Source organism: Montipora foliosa, chromosome 11, assembly GCF_036669935.1.
Source record: "Montipora foliosa isolate CH-2021 chromosome 11, ASM3666993v2, whole genome shotgun sequence".
Classification (NCBI taxonomy): domain Eukaryota; kingdom Metazoa; phylum Cnidaria; class Anthozoa; order Scleractinia; family Acroporidae; genus Montipora; species Montipora foliosa.
Genome location: NC_090879.1, coordinates 18,097,410 through 18,114,909, shown reverse-complemented (window position 1 = coordinate 18,114,909; position 17,500 = coordinate 18,097,410). Strand labels below are relative to the sequence as shown.

Sequence of the window (17,500 nt, the reverse complement as noted above, 5' to 3'; positions counted from 1 at the left end):
GCGTAAAAACCTATCTATTTTCTCGCTTTTGGGAGATAATGCGTTGCGGTTTGGCCCGTGGCCTAAATGCGGCAAGGGAAAAATCCTCTTTGAATTTTAGCATTTAATCCCCAATTAGCTTGGTATTCACAAAAGGCAAGGGAAGCAATAAAAAAAGGCCCCAAACATTACGGAGCGCGGCGTCTTCCAACATCAGTACTTTCATGATTTGTTTTCACTGGATGTCAAGTATTGTTCACACGTAGCTTCTATCAGTGAACCTGTCAAACACAGAGACGTGATTGATTGTATCCAGCTTTCTGTGGGGTGGAAAGCAGGGGATTGACCCGAGACTTAACGTGGCCATTTCCGTCAATTGCCGGCCACAAATAGAAAGCGCGTCATCACAAAGCATAACTTTTGTTATCTCACGACAAATGTGGCAAGGATTTACTTATTACTGTTTTGTTTTTCTGGGCTAGAACTCCCTGCAGAAATTTTAAATTATGAATGACCATTTAGCAAACGCATATATCTACAATTGTAGCCAACCAAGGTGTTACTTATGGTGGCCTGTGGTGATGTGTTTAAGATAAAGAAGGTTGTGTTTTATCTCTTCCGAGCAGTGTCATGAATCGCTCGGGTCGGCCCTAAATTTCGTTTTAGTTATTAAAATGCACAATAAACCCAAAGCACAGGGGGCACCCAACGATAATCTTCGATGAAATATGTGCTCGGGAGAGTCAATTACTGTTCTGAGAATCTCGGTTTTACGTGACAGCTGTAGATTTCTTTACTAAAACATCACCTAAAAGATTCGGAACCAGAGGTAAAGTATTGCCTTACGTTTTCGGAACGGATGTTTTTGCAATTCAAGTTTGGCACTTAAAAAAGTCACCTAGCAGCGTCGGATGAGCAAATGGTTTCCTGGAAGCCGGTAACGTTCCGCTAGCAATTTCTGAAATGAAGACTTCATTCCCTAAAATTTTCGGACACTTCAATTTTCAGAAAAAATACCAGCGCATCTAAATTCAACCGGTAGAAGATGCACAAAGCATATTAAATTCATTTTGCCAACTACATAAATTGAGAAAAATTTGCCACCCACTTCTGAGCAGCCCCGAAGCTACTCACACACATGTGCTATTAAACGTTGTAGGTGAAGCAGTGTATGATCAGAGCGGTGAGTTGGTGTGCATAAAGCCTTTCCCTTGCATGCCAATTTGCTTTTGGAACGACCCTCATGGACTTAAGTACAAGAAGGCTTACTTTGACAAGTTTCCAGGTTAGTTTCTCCATAAAAGTGAATTTCCCAAGACACGTTAATTTAACTTGTTGCACAGGGAAACCAAAATCGTATATTCATAGGACCATCTCTAATTTATCTTGTCTCTTATTGTATGACTTGGATGAAAGTTTTTAGTTTTCAATTTAACTTGAACAGGCGTTTGGACTCATGGAGATTTCTGCTCAATTAACTCTTCAACAGGAGGCATTTTGATGCTTGGCAGAAGGTAAAATGAGCGATAAGCTCAGTTGACATCGCTGAGTGACAAGGGTGAATTACATAAGAGCGTTGATCTATCACTTTGCGGCCTTGCGCCAGGACAGTCACAAATGTATTCATTTTTAGATACCCTTTGCGCGCAAAACAAACAAAGGGCCGTCAATTTGAACCAATCAGAAGAAGCCATGTCACGCGTGACTTCTTCTGCTATGTTTTTTTCAGTGACACGACAACTGATTTTCGCGGGAACGGGTATTCTAAAAATAGGCTCATTAGTGACTGTGCTGGGGGAGCCCACCCATGGTATACCAACACTCTTATCTCGTTCACTGTTGTGAGTGATTGTTAATTGCCATTCTTGTTTTATTGATTTCTGGTAGCTATTATGGTGATATCACTTCTGACTTATGTTATTTATTCTGGACTTCAGTGACGGAACTTTGAATCCAGCAGGTGTTAGGTTTGGAAGTGCGGAAATCTACAACATAGGTAAACTTAAGTAGGAATTCTGTGCGGCATGCTTTTGTTTATATCCTCTGAACTCCCACAGGAAGTTGAAGAGATGATATAGTTTTAATGGTGACTCGGGGATACTCGAAAAAATCCGAGTGCTCCCGAATAAGAGTCGATCCTACGACCTTCCGATTTCTAATTCGGATGCTCAATCACTGAGCTAAAGGAGACTCGTGAGAAAAAGGCCATTACTAGATGAGGGATAAAATTGTAGCTTGGTAAAGCCGACAGATAGAAAGAGCAGGGAGACTGACAACTCAATAAGCGCATCATGTCAATGTGCATGAAGAGACCCACTATATATGAACTGATTATGGTAGTCATCTGTTGGAATATTTGTCTTTCTATTGAAACAAGCGTCGACCAGACAAAACGAGGCATCTTGTTTAAAATGAGTCAGAAATCCCACTAAATACATCATGTGTGCCTTTTCCTGTCAACAAATTTACGTCGACACCCCGTAATAGAGTTAGTTTGAGTAAAACGAAGTCCTGCATGGCCCCGTTGTAGAACTGGTTGTTTCAGTAGTTGTCAGTTTAGACACAGGCGTCAATCATCTAAATCGAATTCGAAGATTAAAATTAGAAGAGGTTCTCATTTTGTAGTTGAGCAATTCGAAGAAGTGGAGGACAGTTTGTGTGTTGGGCAGCCAACCGACGAAGGAGAACGAGTTGTACTGTTCTTGAAAATAGCCAACGGATTCAGGTAATGATCAGTCAATGGATATGATATATATTTGATGGACTCGGATTATACCAAAGGGAAAAAGGGGTTGGAAAAAATTGAATTTCGAAAACATAACAGCTTTATGTCGGGCAACGATCCGTTTTGTCATGTACTACGCATTCCCTATTAAGGGCCATTTCAAGAAACATGCTCTGAGCGTGTTACAAATTTGGGACAACCGAACAGCGATTTACGCCTTTGGTAGAGCACGAAATGCGTGCATAGCTTTATGTACTTTGGCAGTCAATCATCTTGCCCTGAAGGCAACGGATGCGAGAAACAAGACCCCGCATTTGTTCCAAGGTATCCTATGTAAACACCTTATAGAAAAACGGCACTGAATATTTGCTGAATCACCCACTAGTTTGCCGTTTGATTTTGATTGCAGGTTCAACAACGAGCTGAAGGCAATGGTAAAGACCACAATTCGACAGCGGCTATCGGCGCGTCACGTTCCAGAGATTGTACTTGAAACTAAAGAAATCCCTTACACAGCCAGTGGTAAGAAAGTGGAAGTCGCAGTGAAAAAAATTCTGGGAGGAGAGCGAGTGACAAGCAGAGGCGCTCTTGCTAACCCTAATTCACTGGACTTTTTCTTCAATATACCGGAACTGAAACAGATAAATGGGGCGTACTGAATTTTAGAGAATCGATATAGTTATATTATTTTCATTGCGGAAAAAAATGTACAGATGATATTTATTGTACTAGATTGAGCTAATCTGTGAATTTCGGTAACATTATTATTGACATGAAAGAGATTTAAGAGCAATTCCTCAAGAAAATTTCAACTCGTCCAGCAATCGTAGATTAATTAAGGGATGTTGTCAAAACACAAACAAAATCTGCTGCTGCAAATTTTCATCCTTGTACGTATTTTGAAAAATCACAATTCGGATTCGGATAAAAAACATATGACGTCTTAAATGATGTATAAATAAATAAATAAATAAATAAATGCACATCGGAGATTTAAATGATAGGGTGGTTCATGATATCATTTTGTCGCTATTTCTAGTAATAGTTTCCTTGCTAAAACTGGCCGTTTTTACACTAGAGACGCTTAATATGTCCAGGCGAATTATGCGTCTCTCATTTTATTCCTTTTAGTGTAAAGATGGGACGAACTATATAAGACGCGTAATCAGTCTGGGACGAACTTGGGCAAATATTTTTTCTGCATCTCTTAAATTCGTCCAGTATAAAGACCGGCACAAGACGCATATGAATGGTTGTGCACCAGGACTCGGTTTAAAACCGAGGCAAACAGCAACTTGGAAATGGGCTAATATGCGTCTCTAGTATAAAAACGTGCATTCCCAAACATGTGGCACAGGTGAACATGAAGCGTGGGTTCCATTTCTGAAATGAGAAACTGAATAACGTAGTAGGTCATTTTCGCATTTGCTGTTATGAAGACAACGATAATAGACGTTTTCTGGTGGTAATAATAGAGAAAAACCAGACTTTTTCAGAATAAATGTTTATCCTGTTAATCCAGATTCCATCGGCAAGTAAACAATTAAAAATATTTTTGAATCCTGATATCGTCACAGCTCTCTGCTGAAGACTCGTCCGTGTTCAAATCCTGTGTGCATCAAACTTGATCTCAACAATTATTCTCTTGTAGCTACGTACATCGTTAGTTTCATTTCCCCTATATATGCCGTTTTAAGGAGGGGGGGGGGGGGGGGGGTTTCCTACAACAGTTTAGCTAGTAAGCGCTGAATTTGCACTGCTTTTCCCCCTGGACAAAGACAAAGGAAAGTGCCTGATATGTTAATATCTTTCACATTCATTGCAACTTGTTCCTATTGTTTTTGTCCTCTCTGCATCGCTATCAAGCTGAATATTAATATTTCGAAATTGGTCTACTCGACAGCGGCTGTCGGCGCGTCACCTTCCATGGAGTGGCTTTTCACCGAAATTCAGTTAAAAGCCACTCGTCGGAATATAGCAATACCTGCTTATTTGTCTTCTTTCGTTGCATATTTCATATGGCTCACAGGTACGGTGCCCGGTTAGTGCCGTGCAAAATTCGTGCTCGATTTTTCTTTTCTCTACATTTTTCTTGACCTTTGGTTTTTATCCTAAAACCAAAATCGAAATTTTTCTCGACTTTTTTCACCCGACTTTAGAGCTTATGGTGGTGTAAAATCAAACTTGCGGGGCTTCTCCGCACACAGGTTTTGTCCTCAACTGAGGACCAATAAGTCAGCATGTGCTTCAGTGTCGAGGGTAAGATTACCTTTTGGGTTTACCAAAAAGAAATCAGGTGGTATTGCCCATCTCCTAAACTGGCAACAATCCCCGGCCTTGAAAGCAATTACACGGTGGAATAATAGTAGCTGCGGGAAGCAAATCGCCTCAAAGATGCCGTCTGTTTTGAAAGGATCTCTTTCACAGAAAAAACACTCAATAGAATTACACAGGACGAAGGACAAAAAAAAAGAGTCAGATAAACACTGGGTTAATTCAGGAACTGAGCACTTTTTTGGACAAAGCGCTCTTGAAATAGGATTACTTACTTTGACGATTATGTGTATTGCCGTATTTATAGATTATGAAGGACCTTTCGATGACAAACAATCTCGATGTTTCTAGAAAATCTATAAAGAGGCGCCTTTGGAAGGTCTGAAATAAATTAGAGCCACCTTGAGCGTTGTAATCATTTGTTCATTTGTATAAATGTGAAGAGAAGGAGTATAAAAAGACTTGAGCATCTGGTTCCATAAACCAGTTTTAATTGAGCCAGTGTGAAACTCTCGGCCTCGGCGAAGCGTTACGGCTACGTCTGCATCGTGGGTAGATTCGTATTGGTTTATTCATTGCAGCACAAATGAACAGAACTCCGGCCTTTGCCAACGGAGGTGAACTTAAGAAATAACATGCAAGACGTAACCGAAACTCTTGCGCCAGGCGGCAACATTCTGTCTTGTTGACTCCAGCTAACTTGGTAGATAATAACTTGACACCATACAACGAGTATTCACGGGATATTAATCAGCTTATAAAGTTTTCGTTTCCAAAAACAAAAGATTAAACAGCCAATGACGAAATCAATGAGAACAACCAATCATAGTGACATAGGCATTGGAGAACTGAAGAACAAAGGCAACAGCTTCAGACTTCCAGAACAAACTGTTCATCGAAACAAGATGTTCACGGCATATCCGCATTCATAACAAGTCCTGAGCAATTGTGTCCACGCAATCGGTCCTACCTCCCTCAACTCTCTGAAAATAGTGTCTGAAATAACATCACTATATTTATCATTGTTCTAATCAGACTTGTCTTCTGTGAGGGAGGGAAACGAAATGAAACACTGCTGTTGGTTGTTCCACGCGTATTATTGTTTATCAGTAACTCTTGATGCCTTTGAGGGGAAATGAAACTGGCATCATTTTCTCGCTTTGTTCAGGTAAGTTGGACAAATGCAATGAAACAGTTTGTGGTAAGAAAAGTAACGGGAAAGAACAGCGCAAAATGTCTTTCAAGCCAAAGCGGTTCAGTATTGAATTCTACTTAAGGGCGATATTCAGTTACAAAACAGAAAACCGAACACTTGAAAGTACAAAACAAAAAAATGCAGAGGTAGTCACATTTTGGTTGACGACCACCCTCAGCTGCGTGCTCCGTAACGTCTTTAAAAACAAATGAACGATGGCATTTTATTTGTTCTGATTCAGTGAATGAGACTTAACCTGAAGTTGCCTGAGAGTAAGGGAGTACAATGATATTGCAAAGTACTTCCATGGCACCGGGCACCGCTAAGAATTGCGCCTGTTGTTGTCCTAAGCTCAACCTGGTGTAACATTAGCAAACTCATGGTTAGCCGTGGTTACACGCATTAGTAGAAAGGAAGTTTCAACGGCTTCAAAGAAACACAAGAACTCCGAGGATGATTTTTGTTGGAACGTTGAACACGTGTCAACCAGAGACCAACAAGAGCCACTCCAATAAGGTATCTAACTGTGATTTTTTCCCCACTCACCTGGTCATCAGTACTGATTCATATTTCAATAAAGTGAGAAACCATTGCTAGGCTTTGAGTGGGGCAAAAGAAGCAAGCTACTCAACAAGATAGATCAAATGATTTTTGTCATTTTAAGTTGTTTTTACTATAAACTGCAATGGATAAACACGGTAAAATTACGAGGCGGGGACATGGCTATTGCCAGCGTCATTGTTTTTGACCTCTTCTATTGCTCTCACAATGATTAACTATGATAACGTCATTGGAGAAAGATTCGGTTGCATTCCAGAACATCTTATAGCAAGAGAAATCTTCGAGTTTTTCCCTCCCACACTCTAAGCACAAAACAACAAATTCCAAAAAGAAATGGCAGTTTGTTCGATACCAGGTATGACAAAACGATCCCAAGCAAAGTGGCGTTTGACATGAGATAGAACTAACAGACTAAATAAACTCCTAGAATGTCCAAATATCTTGCAACCCACAAGTTTCAGGCTCCAACCTCACATTGTGTTTCCAAAATGCTTCTTTGTCATCTTGTGAAAGCAAAGAACAATAGTTACAACCACACGCGCTTTTTTCTTATCGTTTTCACCTAGCAACCCTGCAACGCGAAATAACCAGTTAATCGACTAGTTTTGAACTTCTCTCGCGCTCTTATGTCAATGTTTTTTAAAATCTCCATTTTTACCTATCCACTGTAATCTCAGTTTCACATGTTACGTCATTGTTTTCAACCGACTCCTTTTTCACCTGTCCACACTACCACCAAGGCGTTCTTTTCTTTTAGTGTTCACTGTCACTTCGTAAAGCGTTTTCAGAAGCGTCTACCTTCTAAGGCGTTTTACGCCGTGCCAGAGCAAGTGGATGATAGGCGGAAACGCATAAAAAAGGCATGCGTTTTCAAATCGAAACGCTCACGTGTTCGGATGGGGGCTCATAATCAGGGTAACGATTTCAGTATCAATTTTTGTCTAAAACTGGGTTAAATGTCTTAAACAGGGTATCAAAAATCAGAATTCTGTCTTAAAATGGGTAGGAAAATTAGGGATATTTGTCAGGGTATGAGGGGCCGCGCCGTACCTCCCCACCCAGGGATATGTCGAGTACCCCCCCCCCCCCCCGGGACTATAGTCCGGTAAAACTGACTGCGATCAAAGGAACGTCCTTCATGTAACAGCTTTGACGATAAATCAGGCTGTTTGCTGCTCGTAAACCTATCTTTCAATGGGGTTAAAGATTACCAAGGAAGATCTTTCTTTCTTAATTCTTGCCATTGCCGTACTTGAAAATACTTATCTTCATGCCTCTGAAATACAAGACGGCACTCTATTGAAATCAAAAGATAATTATTTTCTTGAATCTCTTGGACACCATAGGGGTTTTGATTGAATGTTTCTATTAAAATCTACGGGTGACGTGCATTGGATTTCGGATTCGCGACCGGCAAAGTTTTTCTGAAAAGTACCTCGCTTTAGCTTCCTCGCCAAACCATATCATCACTCCTTTCGTCAAGGTCCTTGATGTTTCAAAATGTCAAAGATTTGAGCATTCTTTCAACGTCAAGTCGATGGCTTTAAGAGTTGACAGAGACCTGACCCCTAAGATGAGCTCACCACAGGTTGCTTTAGATAACTTAAGCAGGAGTATAAAGATTAGAAGATTACTTTCTTGATGATTTCAGGATTTAATGGAGATATTTTGGTCTTCAATTCTTTACAAAAAGAAGGGGAACTTCATCTGTTGTTTGTGACAACTTTGAGTGTTTCTGTCCCGAACAGGAAAAAAAAAACACCCTTCTGAACAATTTAAATATCCCTTCGGAAACTAACAGTCAAAGAACTCTTTCACTCAGCTCCACCTTATGATAAAAAAACAAAAACCAGGAAATGCGAATATTGTGATACCGTGTGATATACCGGGTGTGATACGGAAAGTAGATAAACAATGCGATGTCATTACAGACCTGATGGAGTCCTAAGAAATTCAGGAACGCACAAGGCACCTTAGAAAAACATTGAAAATAATTAACCTGCAGTTCGAACTCTTGAAGAGATGAACTTTGCATCGAGATCCTTTACTGCACTAACAATAGACTAACAGACTGACTTGGCAACAAGGTGCATAAAGGTGCAAAATGTATCGCATAGTTTCGATAAAAGCAAGGAAATCGTGAGCGACAGCGAATGTACTAAAAATTTCCGTTCACCTTCAAGTTGACTTAAGTTCAGTGTTTGCCAAAAGCAGCGATAGAAAGTTCAATGCACCCAGGTCAATCGTGAACGAGGGAATAAATAGAAATACTTGTTGTCAGCTTCATCAAGGGCGATGTCTTTTAAAACGCCCAAAAGAGCAAAGAAAATTCAGGGTTACGTTTCCATTTGTGGTTAATAATCTCTTTACGTTTTATCATAAATAACTGCCTCTGAGGGCGCAGGGCAGTCGGTGATATCAGATCTGTATACTTTATCTATCTCTAAGCCCGAGTCCAATGAAATTTTCCACGAATAATCCGGTGCATCCTCCCAACAGATGAAAGGATGGAAATCGAGTTATGGTTTGATTTCTTCTTGATCGATGCCGGACGAAGCGGGATTGGTTCATTTGAAAGAACCCAGACCGTGAACTTTGCCAAATTTGATATTTCTTGAAAACGAAAATTGACGTGATTTTCGCTTGTCACACGCCCAGCATGTCACCTTATCCTGACCTGTCAATCAAACGCAATCCGTGCACCTAAAGTGGCTGCCAATTGTTCGAAATGGATGTGTTCCGTGATATGTATTTGAGAATTGTTAACACTGATGATCGTCCAAGCTGGGTTTCTTGAAGGCACATTACGAGGTAATCACGTCTATCAATACCCTTTCATGTCGAATCCAAAGACAATTAATGTACGACCGAACCAAGGGTTTATCGTGCAGATGACGAATGGATATTGATCGCCATAGTGAAGAGTATCGCCATAGTGAACTATGATGGGGAAACCCTCTTGCCTTGGCACTTACCGAACCCTTGCATTTTCGTAAAGTTAACAAACGCTTCGAAATTCACGGGAAAGACAACTAGACTATGGTCACAGGATGACCACAATTGATATAACTTACATCTATCCTGGTTTATTGTAAGTCAGTTAAACAGAGAGATGAAGTGAAAATTCCTTGGAATCTGTTTTCACTTGGTGTATTAATCAGCTTTCACATTCGTTGCAGAGTATAGTTTTGACTTCTTCGGTTCACGGCAAGAAAATCTGTTTGTTCGTAGTCGTCCGCTTTGTCGATCGGGCGTAGTAGTGTTTTATCACTTTCAACGTCACCGATCAGCGCTTCTGAACCCAAAAACTATTGGTCTTTTAATGTTATAAGAACTTTCGATGCTCATTAACTAAGTAACAACCTCTGCTACCATTGGGAACAAACATTTTTCGTGTTTAAGAAATGCTATTTGCCATAGCCATGAGTGGAGGTAGATTCAAATTTCGAAAAATTGTGGTCACAATATACGGCTTTCAAGCAGTGCCTCTGCGAATATCTCCGAAGGGGTCATTTTACAATTCTGTTCAATTGGCCATCGTTCAAAACGGCCTGTCCGCTTTAATTTTTCTCGACTAATCGTCGAAAGTCCTTAATTAAAAACAGATAGGCTATGTTCTTATCATATAACATTTTGGACCAACGCGGTAACGTGTGACCTTTTTAATTTCGAAAAAAGAGCACATTGTGAACATGTTCTGTGAAAGAACTTTTCATGTTAGTGGTAAAAGAGATAACATTCATCACGCAATGTTTCAATTGTTTTTTTCATCATTCCAAAATGGCCCACTGTCTAATAGGTGAAAAGGTTACTCGGTTTTAATTTCACGTTATTTAGGGTGACAAGGCGCCCCTCGCTTTTCCGATAGGAGATAAATCCCTCCGTAACGATGGAACATCCTAAACACGAGATTTCTTTGAAGATTAGTTTACGGCTTTAACACTTTTCCGGAGTAAAACTGAGGAAGTAAGGTATCTCTAATGGATGAATGCTGCGAAACTGGCATAAAACAGCTACACAGCACCCAGATTAACTCAAGTGTGTTTTGTTCTGAGTTTAGTGAGCGAGGAATACTGAAGACGGGATGCAGGCAATGAGAAATTCCTATCTTGGTGGTGTCCTGATTGTGTTGCTGCTGTTTATCAGATTAGGTAAGCACTGCGTGATAAACTATTTTTTTCTCTAAAAACACAAAGCCTTCCTTCTTTGATGCGTTTACTCAGTTTTCACAGTTTATGTGTAACGGTGTGGTAAATAACTGTGATCGCTTTGAAAACTAAAGAGTGCCTTACTTGCGTTTCCCTGTCGTTGCTTCGTCAGAGTGTGTTGTGCGTGATGTACGAACCATTTAATCTTTCCTTCTGTCATAAAACTTTTCTCAGAAGAGTTAGTATTAAAGGGTGATACTATGAAAGCCGCTTTATCTCGAACGTTGCTTAAGTCCTTAAAAATTGGCTGGAGTTCAGCCTTTCTGTCCATAATATGGTTTAAAGTGAGAGCTTCGGCCAACCACATCAAGGAACCCTGAATCGACCAGAAGGGGCTTTGGAAGGTTAACAGCTTAGTGATAAAAGAGTTTATACTCCAATTATACATTACGTTCTCTGATTGCCTCTGACATATTTAACCTTTTAAACAGATTAACTTTATTGGCTGCGATGCAGTAAAGTCTCAATTAAGGCTCTCATATGTCAACTCAGCCATTATGTTACTTACATGTATAATAGTCCTGATGGACATGGAGCATGGACCATGCTTGAACGTGTGCCGACCACCCAACCGGTTATTGAGTAATACTCCCTGCAGTGCCACATATTCAGGTGCTAAAATTCAAACTGGGAGTTCCTCAATTCTAATTGCATCTAATCTGTGGCCTAAAAGCCAATTTTATTAGCCACACAAACATATTTAGCAAATTAACGAGTCCTTCATTTGTTTTCAAAATAAATTTAGAGATAAATTTAAAAGAATCTTGGTTAATAGAAAGAGATGATGAACATAATAATAATAATAATAACAACAATAATAATAATAATAATGATGATGATAATAGGTATAAGTAATAGTAACGAATGGAAGGAATGAGAGGACGAATGAATGTTGTTTGCAGAGTATAGTAGTCAAGATAACATTAAGATTTAACTGAAGAGAAAAATTGTGGCTGGTGCAAAGTAATGGGTTGGATGATTTCATTTAGTCATCCATTGGTCATTAATCTATCAGACTCAGCCTTACTTATAATAAAATACAAATATAAAGTAGATTGTCAGTATGTCTCAGACAAAAATAATAAGTTACCCAACCCTTATTGTTTTCTAGGGTTTCCAAAAAATATTTTCAACAGTGATATCTCAAGCAAAGCAGATGAAAAAGATGACAAGTTTCTTAATGGCTTCCCTGAAAGAAGACGATCCAGGAACACTACGGATCAAAATTTAAACAAAACATTGGCACTAGTCTTGTCAAGGTTTAGGGCGGAAATGGCCACCTTGTTTTTATCACTACCTAATATGAAGCAAAGTGAACTCCTTGATAATATTTCCAAGGCAACCTCCTGCAGTGTGTCAGACATAAAAGAACTTCTCAACAACTATACACAATGGAAACACAATACAGAATGGAAACACAATATTAATGACAGTTTTTCATTTGATCGTTTTCGGATGGGTATGCGCCATCTTAAAACAAGCAAATGTGTCAGAATCATTGACCACAAACTTTGGAAAATGTTTGAAAAGTTTCCCTTGCCATTTCAATGCCACCTTGTGAATACTATGTCCATGGCCTACAACAAAGGAAGGAGGAGGCACTTGCCCTTTGGTGGTTTGACATTTGAGGAGACCCAGAATGCAGTGCAACAAATCTTCCCATTTGTAAGGTTACCTCGAGCTTGTGCTGATACCAAGATGGATTGTTTGAAGTTAATACCTTCAATTCCTCCAGTCAACATCACTGTGAACTTGATCAGTGGGGACAAAAGAACGTGGTTGCCGAGCTTTTCAAACAAAGGACCCCAGATTTACCGGACTCTTCTGGAATATGAAATGGTGATTAATCACAAAGACAAAGTTTTGGGTCCAGGCAGCACTACTCAGTATTTGGCAGAAAGCAACGAACTTATAAACAGTGCACAGCTCATCATTGATAAAGTCTATGGAAACAGCAAAAAATTCTCCATTTTATTCAGACTGAAGGTGAAAAGAAAATCATCTAATCACCTAAGAGAGTTGAGATCAACCTACAAGATTGTGCATGCTCTAGTTGCAAAGACACAGGAACAACTTGTGGAAATCTTAAATGCTAATGTCATGTCCATAAGCTTAAGTAGACGGCAATCAAATAAAACAATTAAATCACCATTAACATCAAACAAATGGACTCTGAATCAAGTCAACAAGGCAAAAGAGCTCTTCCCAGCAGAATTGTCTGAATACTTCAAACAACTCGGAAAGCTAGCGCGATGCTTTGTGGTTTGTCACATCTCCACAAGAATGAAACAAGAACCAAAGGAGGTGGAAATGGTTTACACGTCTTTTGGGCTCCTGTCAAGGAAGCATACATGCTTTTACACACAAAGAGAAGTTGACATCAACGGTACCATTACTGTCACTGAAGAACGTTTTACCCCCAAAACCACCCTAAAAACAATTCTTACAGCGACTAGAGGGAAGGTCATATCAACAAAAAGAAATGACACAACATTGGAAGGAATTTCAAGAAGGGTCTTTGTGGACGACTTTTCCATCTTGGAGAGCGCACTTTTCACTCTTCTGGGACTTTTATGCATTATTATTTTAGCTTTCTCCATATATTGTTTGGTATTAGCTTTGAAGTCAAGTTCATCAGTACAAGAGAACACTGCACCAAATGCTCCAAATGAGACTGCATTATTTTCTAAGGGTGGAAGTACGGACACCACAGGGAGCAATGGGAAGGGTGGTGTACATTCCATCAACATGATTCATGAAAAAGAGACAGAGTTGAGACAAGCTGCATCTGCAGACCAGCTTAATTTGGCAATAATAAAGAGCAATGCAAAAAAGAGTTGCAAGTATTGTTCAAAGCTCTACTCTCTGCAACTGTCAGATCAAACTTGCATTTCTGACAGTGAAATTTGTTCCAAAATTTCACAATTATTGACAGATCACAGTGACACAGCAAATAATAGGATACATAAAGAGAACGAACATATAGCCAATTCACTGCTTCATGTTCCAATGGAGCCACTCTGGAAAAGGCGTAGTTCTTTTAAAACTGCATGTAGAAAAGGGGATCCAAGTATCGCTGATGACAGATTATTTGAATCACAAGGTGAAGGTGTAAGGTATTGTGAAACTTCCAAACAAAGGAGTACACCTCAGCTACAAAGCACAGAGAACTGCCACCAATCCCTTTCAGAAGAGTCACAAGAAATGGTTGTCATATTGTTGAAAAATTTTAGGCAAGTTCTGAAAGAAGAACCGGTTTAAAACAGTTTTCATACGTGTAGTCGACTTTAAATATTTAAGAAAAAAAACTTTTCGAGATATTTTTGCTATTTATAAATATATTGTTTTACAAGATTGTTATGAACTAAGTAGTCCAGAAAGTTAAAGTTGAATAATAGACCAGACAGGGATGTCGTCTGTAACTGAAATTGTTGAACATTATTTTAGAATATAATCTTATGACATTTCATTATGTGAACTGCAGAATGGACATGAAAGATAGAAAGGTCATCACAGTTAGATAAGGAACTTACCAGTTGCAAGTAGGTCTGAAAAATCCAGGATTGAAGGAACCCTAACCCTAAAATCCAACCTAATAAGGCAATCTTTGCTCATGTCATTGTTACCATTATTTTTCTTTCATTAGAGCGACTTTCATATGACCTTGAAAAATAACATAACACAGAACGAAAATCAAAATGCAAAACATTTAATTGGCTTATTGAACAAAAACAAAGTGCAAATTTTCATTGGCTTAGCAAATGCGAATGCAAACAACATCATCTCTCCATGGAACTATCTGGAAAGTTTTGCTTTGACATCATTTGAAATCCAGTAATGTTGGGCAATTGAACTGTTTACTGCCCATATTAGGCGTTTCCTTGGCAGGAATAAGTAGAAGCTTTGTTTTAATCTTGCCAAACATCGGTCTGTGAAACAAATTGCGAACATATGAAAGTGGGTCTAACACAAAAGTTTGCTCACAGAAGGCATCATCCTTATTAATTTTACAAAGACTTCACAAGGCAAAAGAACTTGTTAAACTTAGTAAAATCTCCAGTTTAAACCCTTTAAGCTTTGATTACGAGCAAGTAAAATTAGCCATCTAAAACTGGGGATAAATTCTTGGGTGAGAAAGGTGCTAATGCTACCATACATTCTTTGTAAAATTTCAAAATTTCAAAGCACCATTGCTCAGAGAAAATTTTCAGAGGTAGTTCATTATCATGCAATGCACTTTCATTATTCATTACTGTAAGTAAACAATTCTGTCCCAACTGATTCAAAGGTGTTGGAGAAAATGTTGCTGAAGTATAAATATCCACCTTTTAGCTTGCTGTTAGCAATGGTTACATTTTCTGTTGTTGAATTTTAGTGATCCTGAGTTTATATGTTTCTGTCCCACAAAAGGCAAGTGGATGTTGATTGTTCCCATTCAATGACCAGTCAGAAGACACTGACCAAAGCAATATGAATTAGGAAATTTTTGTTGTGCAGAAAACTTATCTGCCAAGTTGGCATCAATAGGTTAATGACCTCACAATAATATTAGCTGTATGGGTCGAGCATAGTAACTCACTGTTCAGGTTTTGTAATAACCAAGTGCTTAAAATTTCATTACATTGCTCCATCCATAGAGATCATTCAATATTATTATTTGTTTTCAGGAATCCAAGCCCTGGCAAACATTTTTGATTTATTGTGTTGTTAACATTACATCTAGCTGCATACATGTATTAGTTTTTCAAGATAAATTGTCTCTTAATCAGACTCTGCAGAAGTAAAACCAACCAAAACGGACGTCAATTACCTCGAAGTTGCCTTTTACATCTCAAGTTGAACTAGATGTGACCTTGAAGAGTTCATAAATATGATTTGTGGTTAGGATGCCTAATATTGTAAATAAAATACACATACCTGTTATTTATCTTGCAACAAGAAACCTTAAAATTCTAGATGCACGAATTAGAAAGCAGATGTACATGTTTTAGCCATCATTAGCATCTTCACTGGCCATTGCTTTTGTGAAGTAATTTAAGACCCAAGGGAGTTGTTGTTTCATTGTTTTTGCCGTTATCTGAAACATAGTGTAAAATGAGAAGGCATATAGAATGAGGTGTGAATAAAGTTTTTTTGCTTTAAGCTGAATTGGAAGATTTCCCTTATTATGGGGTCTCAGAGCAAGTCCCCACTCACCTTCTTCTCTCACCCAAACCAGTGTAACAATCAGTGCCCTTCCTTTTTTTCTCCTTTGCATGTGGCCTCTCTTGCTCTTCCAACATTTTTTTTTGGCACTCGATTTCCCAGTTATTTATTCTGTTCTTCACTAAAGAGGAGTGAGTCAATAAAAGATAAGACTACAAAAAATGTTTAAAAAGGCACTTTATGACCATTATTTTTCTCATTACTAATGATTGCAAACTACTGTTTTATTGGTGATTATTAGGGCTTTTTTATGTACTCACTTGAAGTTATAATTATTGTTATTAACCCATTGGCCGTTTTTATACTAGAGACCCATAATCCGTCCAGACGAGTTATGCGTCTCTCATATTATCTGTCTAGTGTAAAGACGGGACGAACTATATGAGACGCATAATTCGTCTTGGACGAACTTGGGCAAACATTTTTTCTGCGTCTGTTAAATTCGTCTAGTATAAAGACGAGCACTAGACGCATAATGCGTCTGGACGAACTTTCCAGTTTAGTGCGTCTTCGAAGACGCACTAAAATAGATTCTTCGTCCAGACGCATAATGCATCTTGTGGCCGTCTTTATACTAGACGAATTTAACAGAGGCAGAAAAAATGTTTGCCCAAGTTCGTCCCAGATGAATTATGCGTCTCTAGTATAAAAACGGTTATTGACTCCCAGGGGTTCCCCATTGACCAGTAAAATCGCCTGGCGTTAGACAGAGGTTGCAGGCTAGGGTTGCAGGTCATTGTTTCACTATTATAGCTGAAACAACTCAAACCTTCACTATTGCTAACATTAGGCCTAAGAAAGAATGTTTAAGCTGAAGGTTAGCATTTTTGTAAAGGTTTTTGTAAAGGTTTGGGTTGATTTACTTTCATTGTTAATTTCAGTTTACAGTGTCCCCAACTAGCGCGCCAGCGCTAGAACGACTAGACACTTAAATAAAGTTCCTTTCCTTTCAGTTATGGTATACGTAAAACAGTGAACTGCACCTGCACTTGACACCCTCCGGTATGTAAGTTCAATGGTGCTGACATTCAGATCTTCTCACGCTTTTCGAGACATTTGATGCTGAATACCTACCCTCTAGGTGGTTCTATTCCATCGTCATTTGTGACACATTTCTCAAAGAGTTGCTTGGTATCGTTTATATAATATTTTCTATGACTTCATTCTTCATTACTGTTACATGAAGACGTTTCAGCGAGTAACCAATCATAGAGAAATTTGGTTTTATCATCGACCACCGTACAGATAATCGAAATGCTTGTGTCGGCGTGAGAGCTTGAGATTGCATTGAGATGCGTGATACTCACGCTCAATCGTAAGACTTGAGAGCTCTGCGAAGGGCTAACGCTCGAA

At 39.0% G+C, this 17,500-nt stretch overlaps 2 protein-coding genes and 1 long non-coding RNA gene across 7 annotated transcripts in view; 2 read left to right on the top strand and 1 right to left on the bottom strand.

The window, feature by feature from the left end:
- LOC137977112 (acetoacetyl-CoA synthetase-like) overlaps positions 1–3,705 on the top strand; it is a 19,775-nt gene extending 16,070 nt beyond the window's left edge. For all 3 annotated transcript variants that reach the window (XM_068824391.1, XM_068824390.1, XM_068824392.1), the window contains 5 exons: positions 1,139–1,264; positions 1,424–1,493; positions 1,917–1,975; positions 2,605–2,704; positions 3,114–3,705. In XM_068824391.1, the coding sequence (XP_068680492.1) occupies positions 1,139–1,264; positions 1,424–1,493; positions 1,917–1,975; positions 2,605–2,704; positions 3,114–3,363 (605 nt within the window). In that variant the 3' untranslated portion in view covers positions 3,364–3,705. The remainder of the gene's footprint in view (positions 1–1,138; positions 1,265–1,423; positions 1,494–1,916; positions 1,976–2,604; positions 2,705–3,113) is intronic.
- A 2,123-nt stretch (positions 3,706–5,828) lies between these two features.
- On the top strand, positions 5,829–16,084 carry LOC137977763 (uncharacterized). Of its 3 annotated transcripts, XM_068825093.1 has the most exons (4): positions 5,829–6,146; positions 6,415–6,689; positions 10,795–10,885; positions 12,054–16,084. In XM_068825093.1, the coding sequence occupies exons 3-4, from the start codon at positions 10,819–10,821 to the stop codon at positions 14,201–14,203; spliced, it is 2,217 nt and encodes a 738-aa protein (XP_068681194.1). In that variant the 5' UTR covers positions 5,829–6,146; positions 6,415–6,689; positions 10,795–10,818; the 3' UTR covers positions 14,204–16,084. The 3 variants fall into 3 exon arrangements, with proteins under 3 accessions (XP_068681194.1, XP_068681193.1, XP_068681192.1); XM_068825092.1 differs by lacking the exon at positions 6,415–6,689; XM_068825091.1 differs by lacking the exons at positions 5,829–6,146; positions 6,415–6,689 and adding an exon at positions 9,389–9,545.
- The window catches only part of LOC137977765 (uncharacterized), a 1,816-nt gene continuing 198 nt past the window's right edge, over positions 15,883–17,500 (bottom strand). The window contains exons 1-3 of the long non-coding RNA XR_011117879.1: positions 17,222–17,500; positions 16,139–16,268; positions 15,883–16,019 (exon numbers count right to left, since the gene is read on the bottom strand). The exon at positions 17,222–17,500 is cut by the window's right edge and continues 198 nt beyond it. This is a non-coding gene — a long non-coding RNA (uncharacterized lncRNA). The remainder of the gene's footprint in view (positions 16,020–16,138; positions 16,269–17,221) is intronic.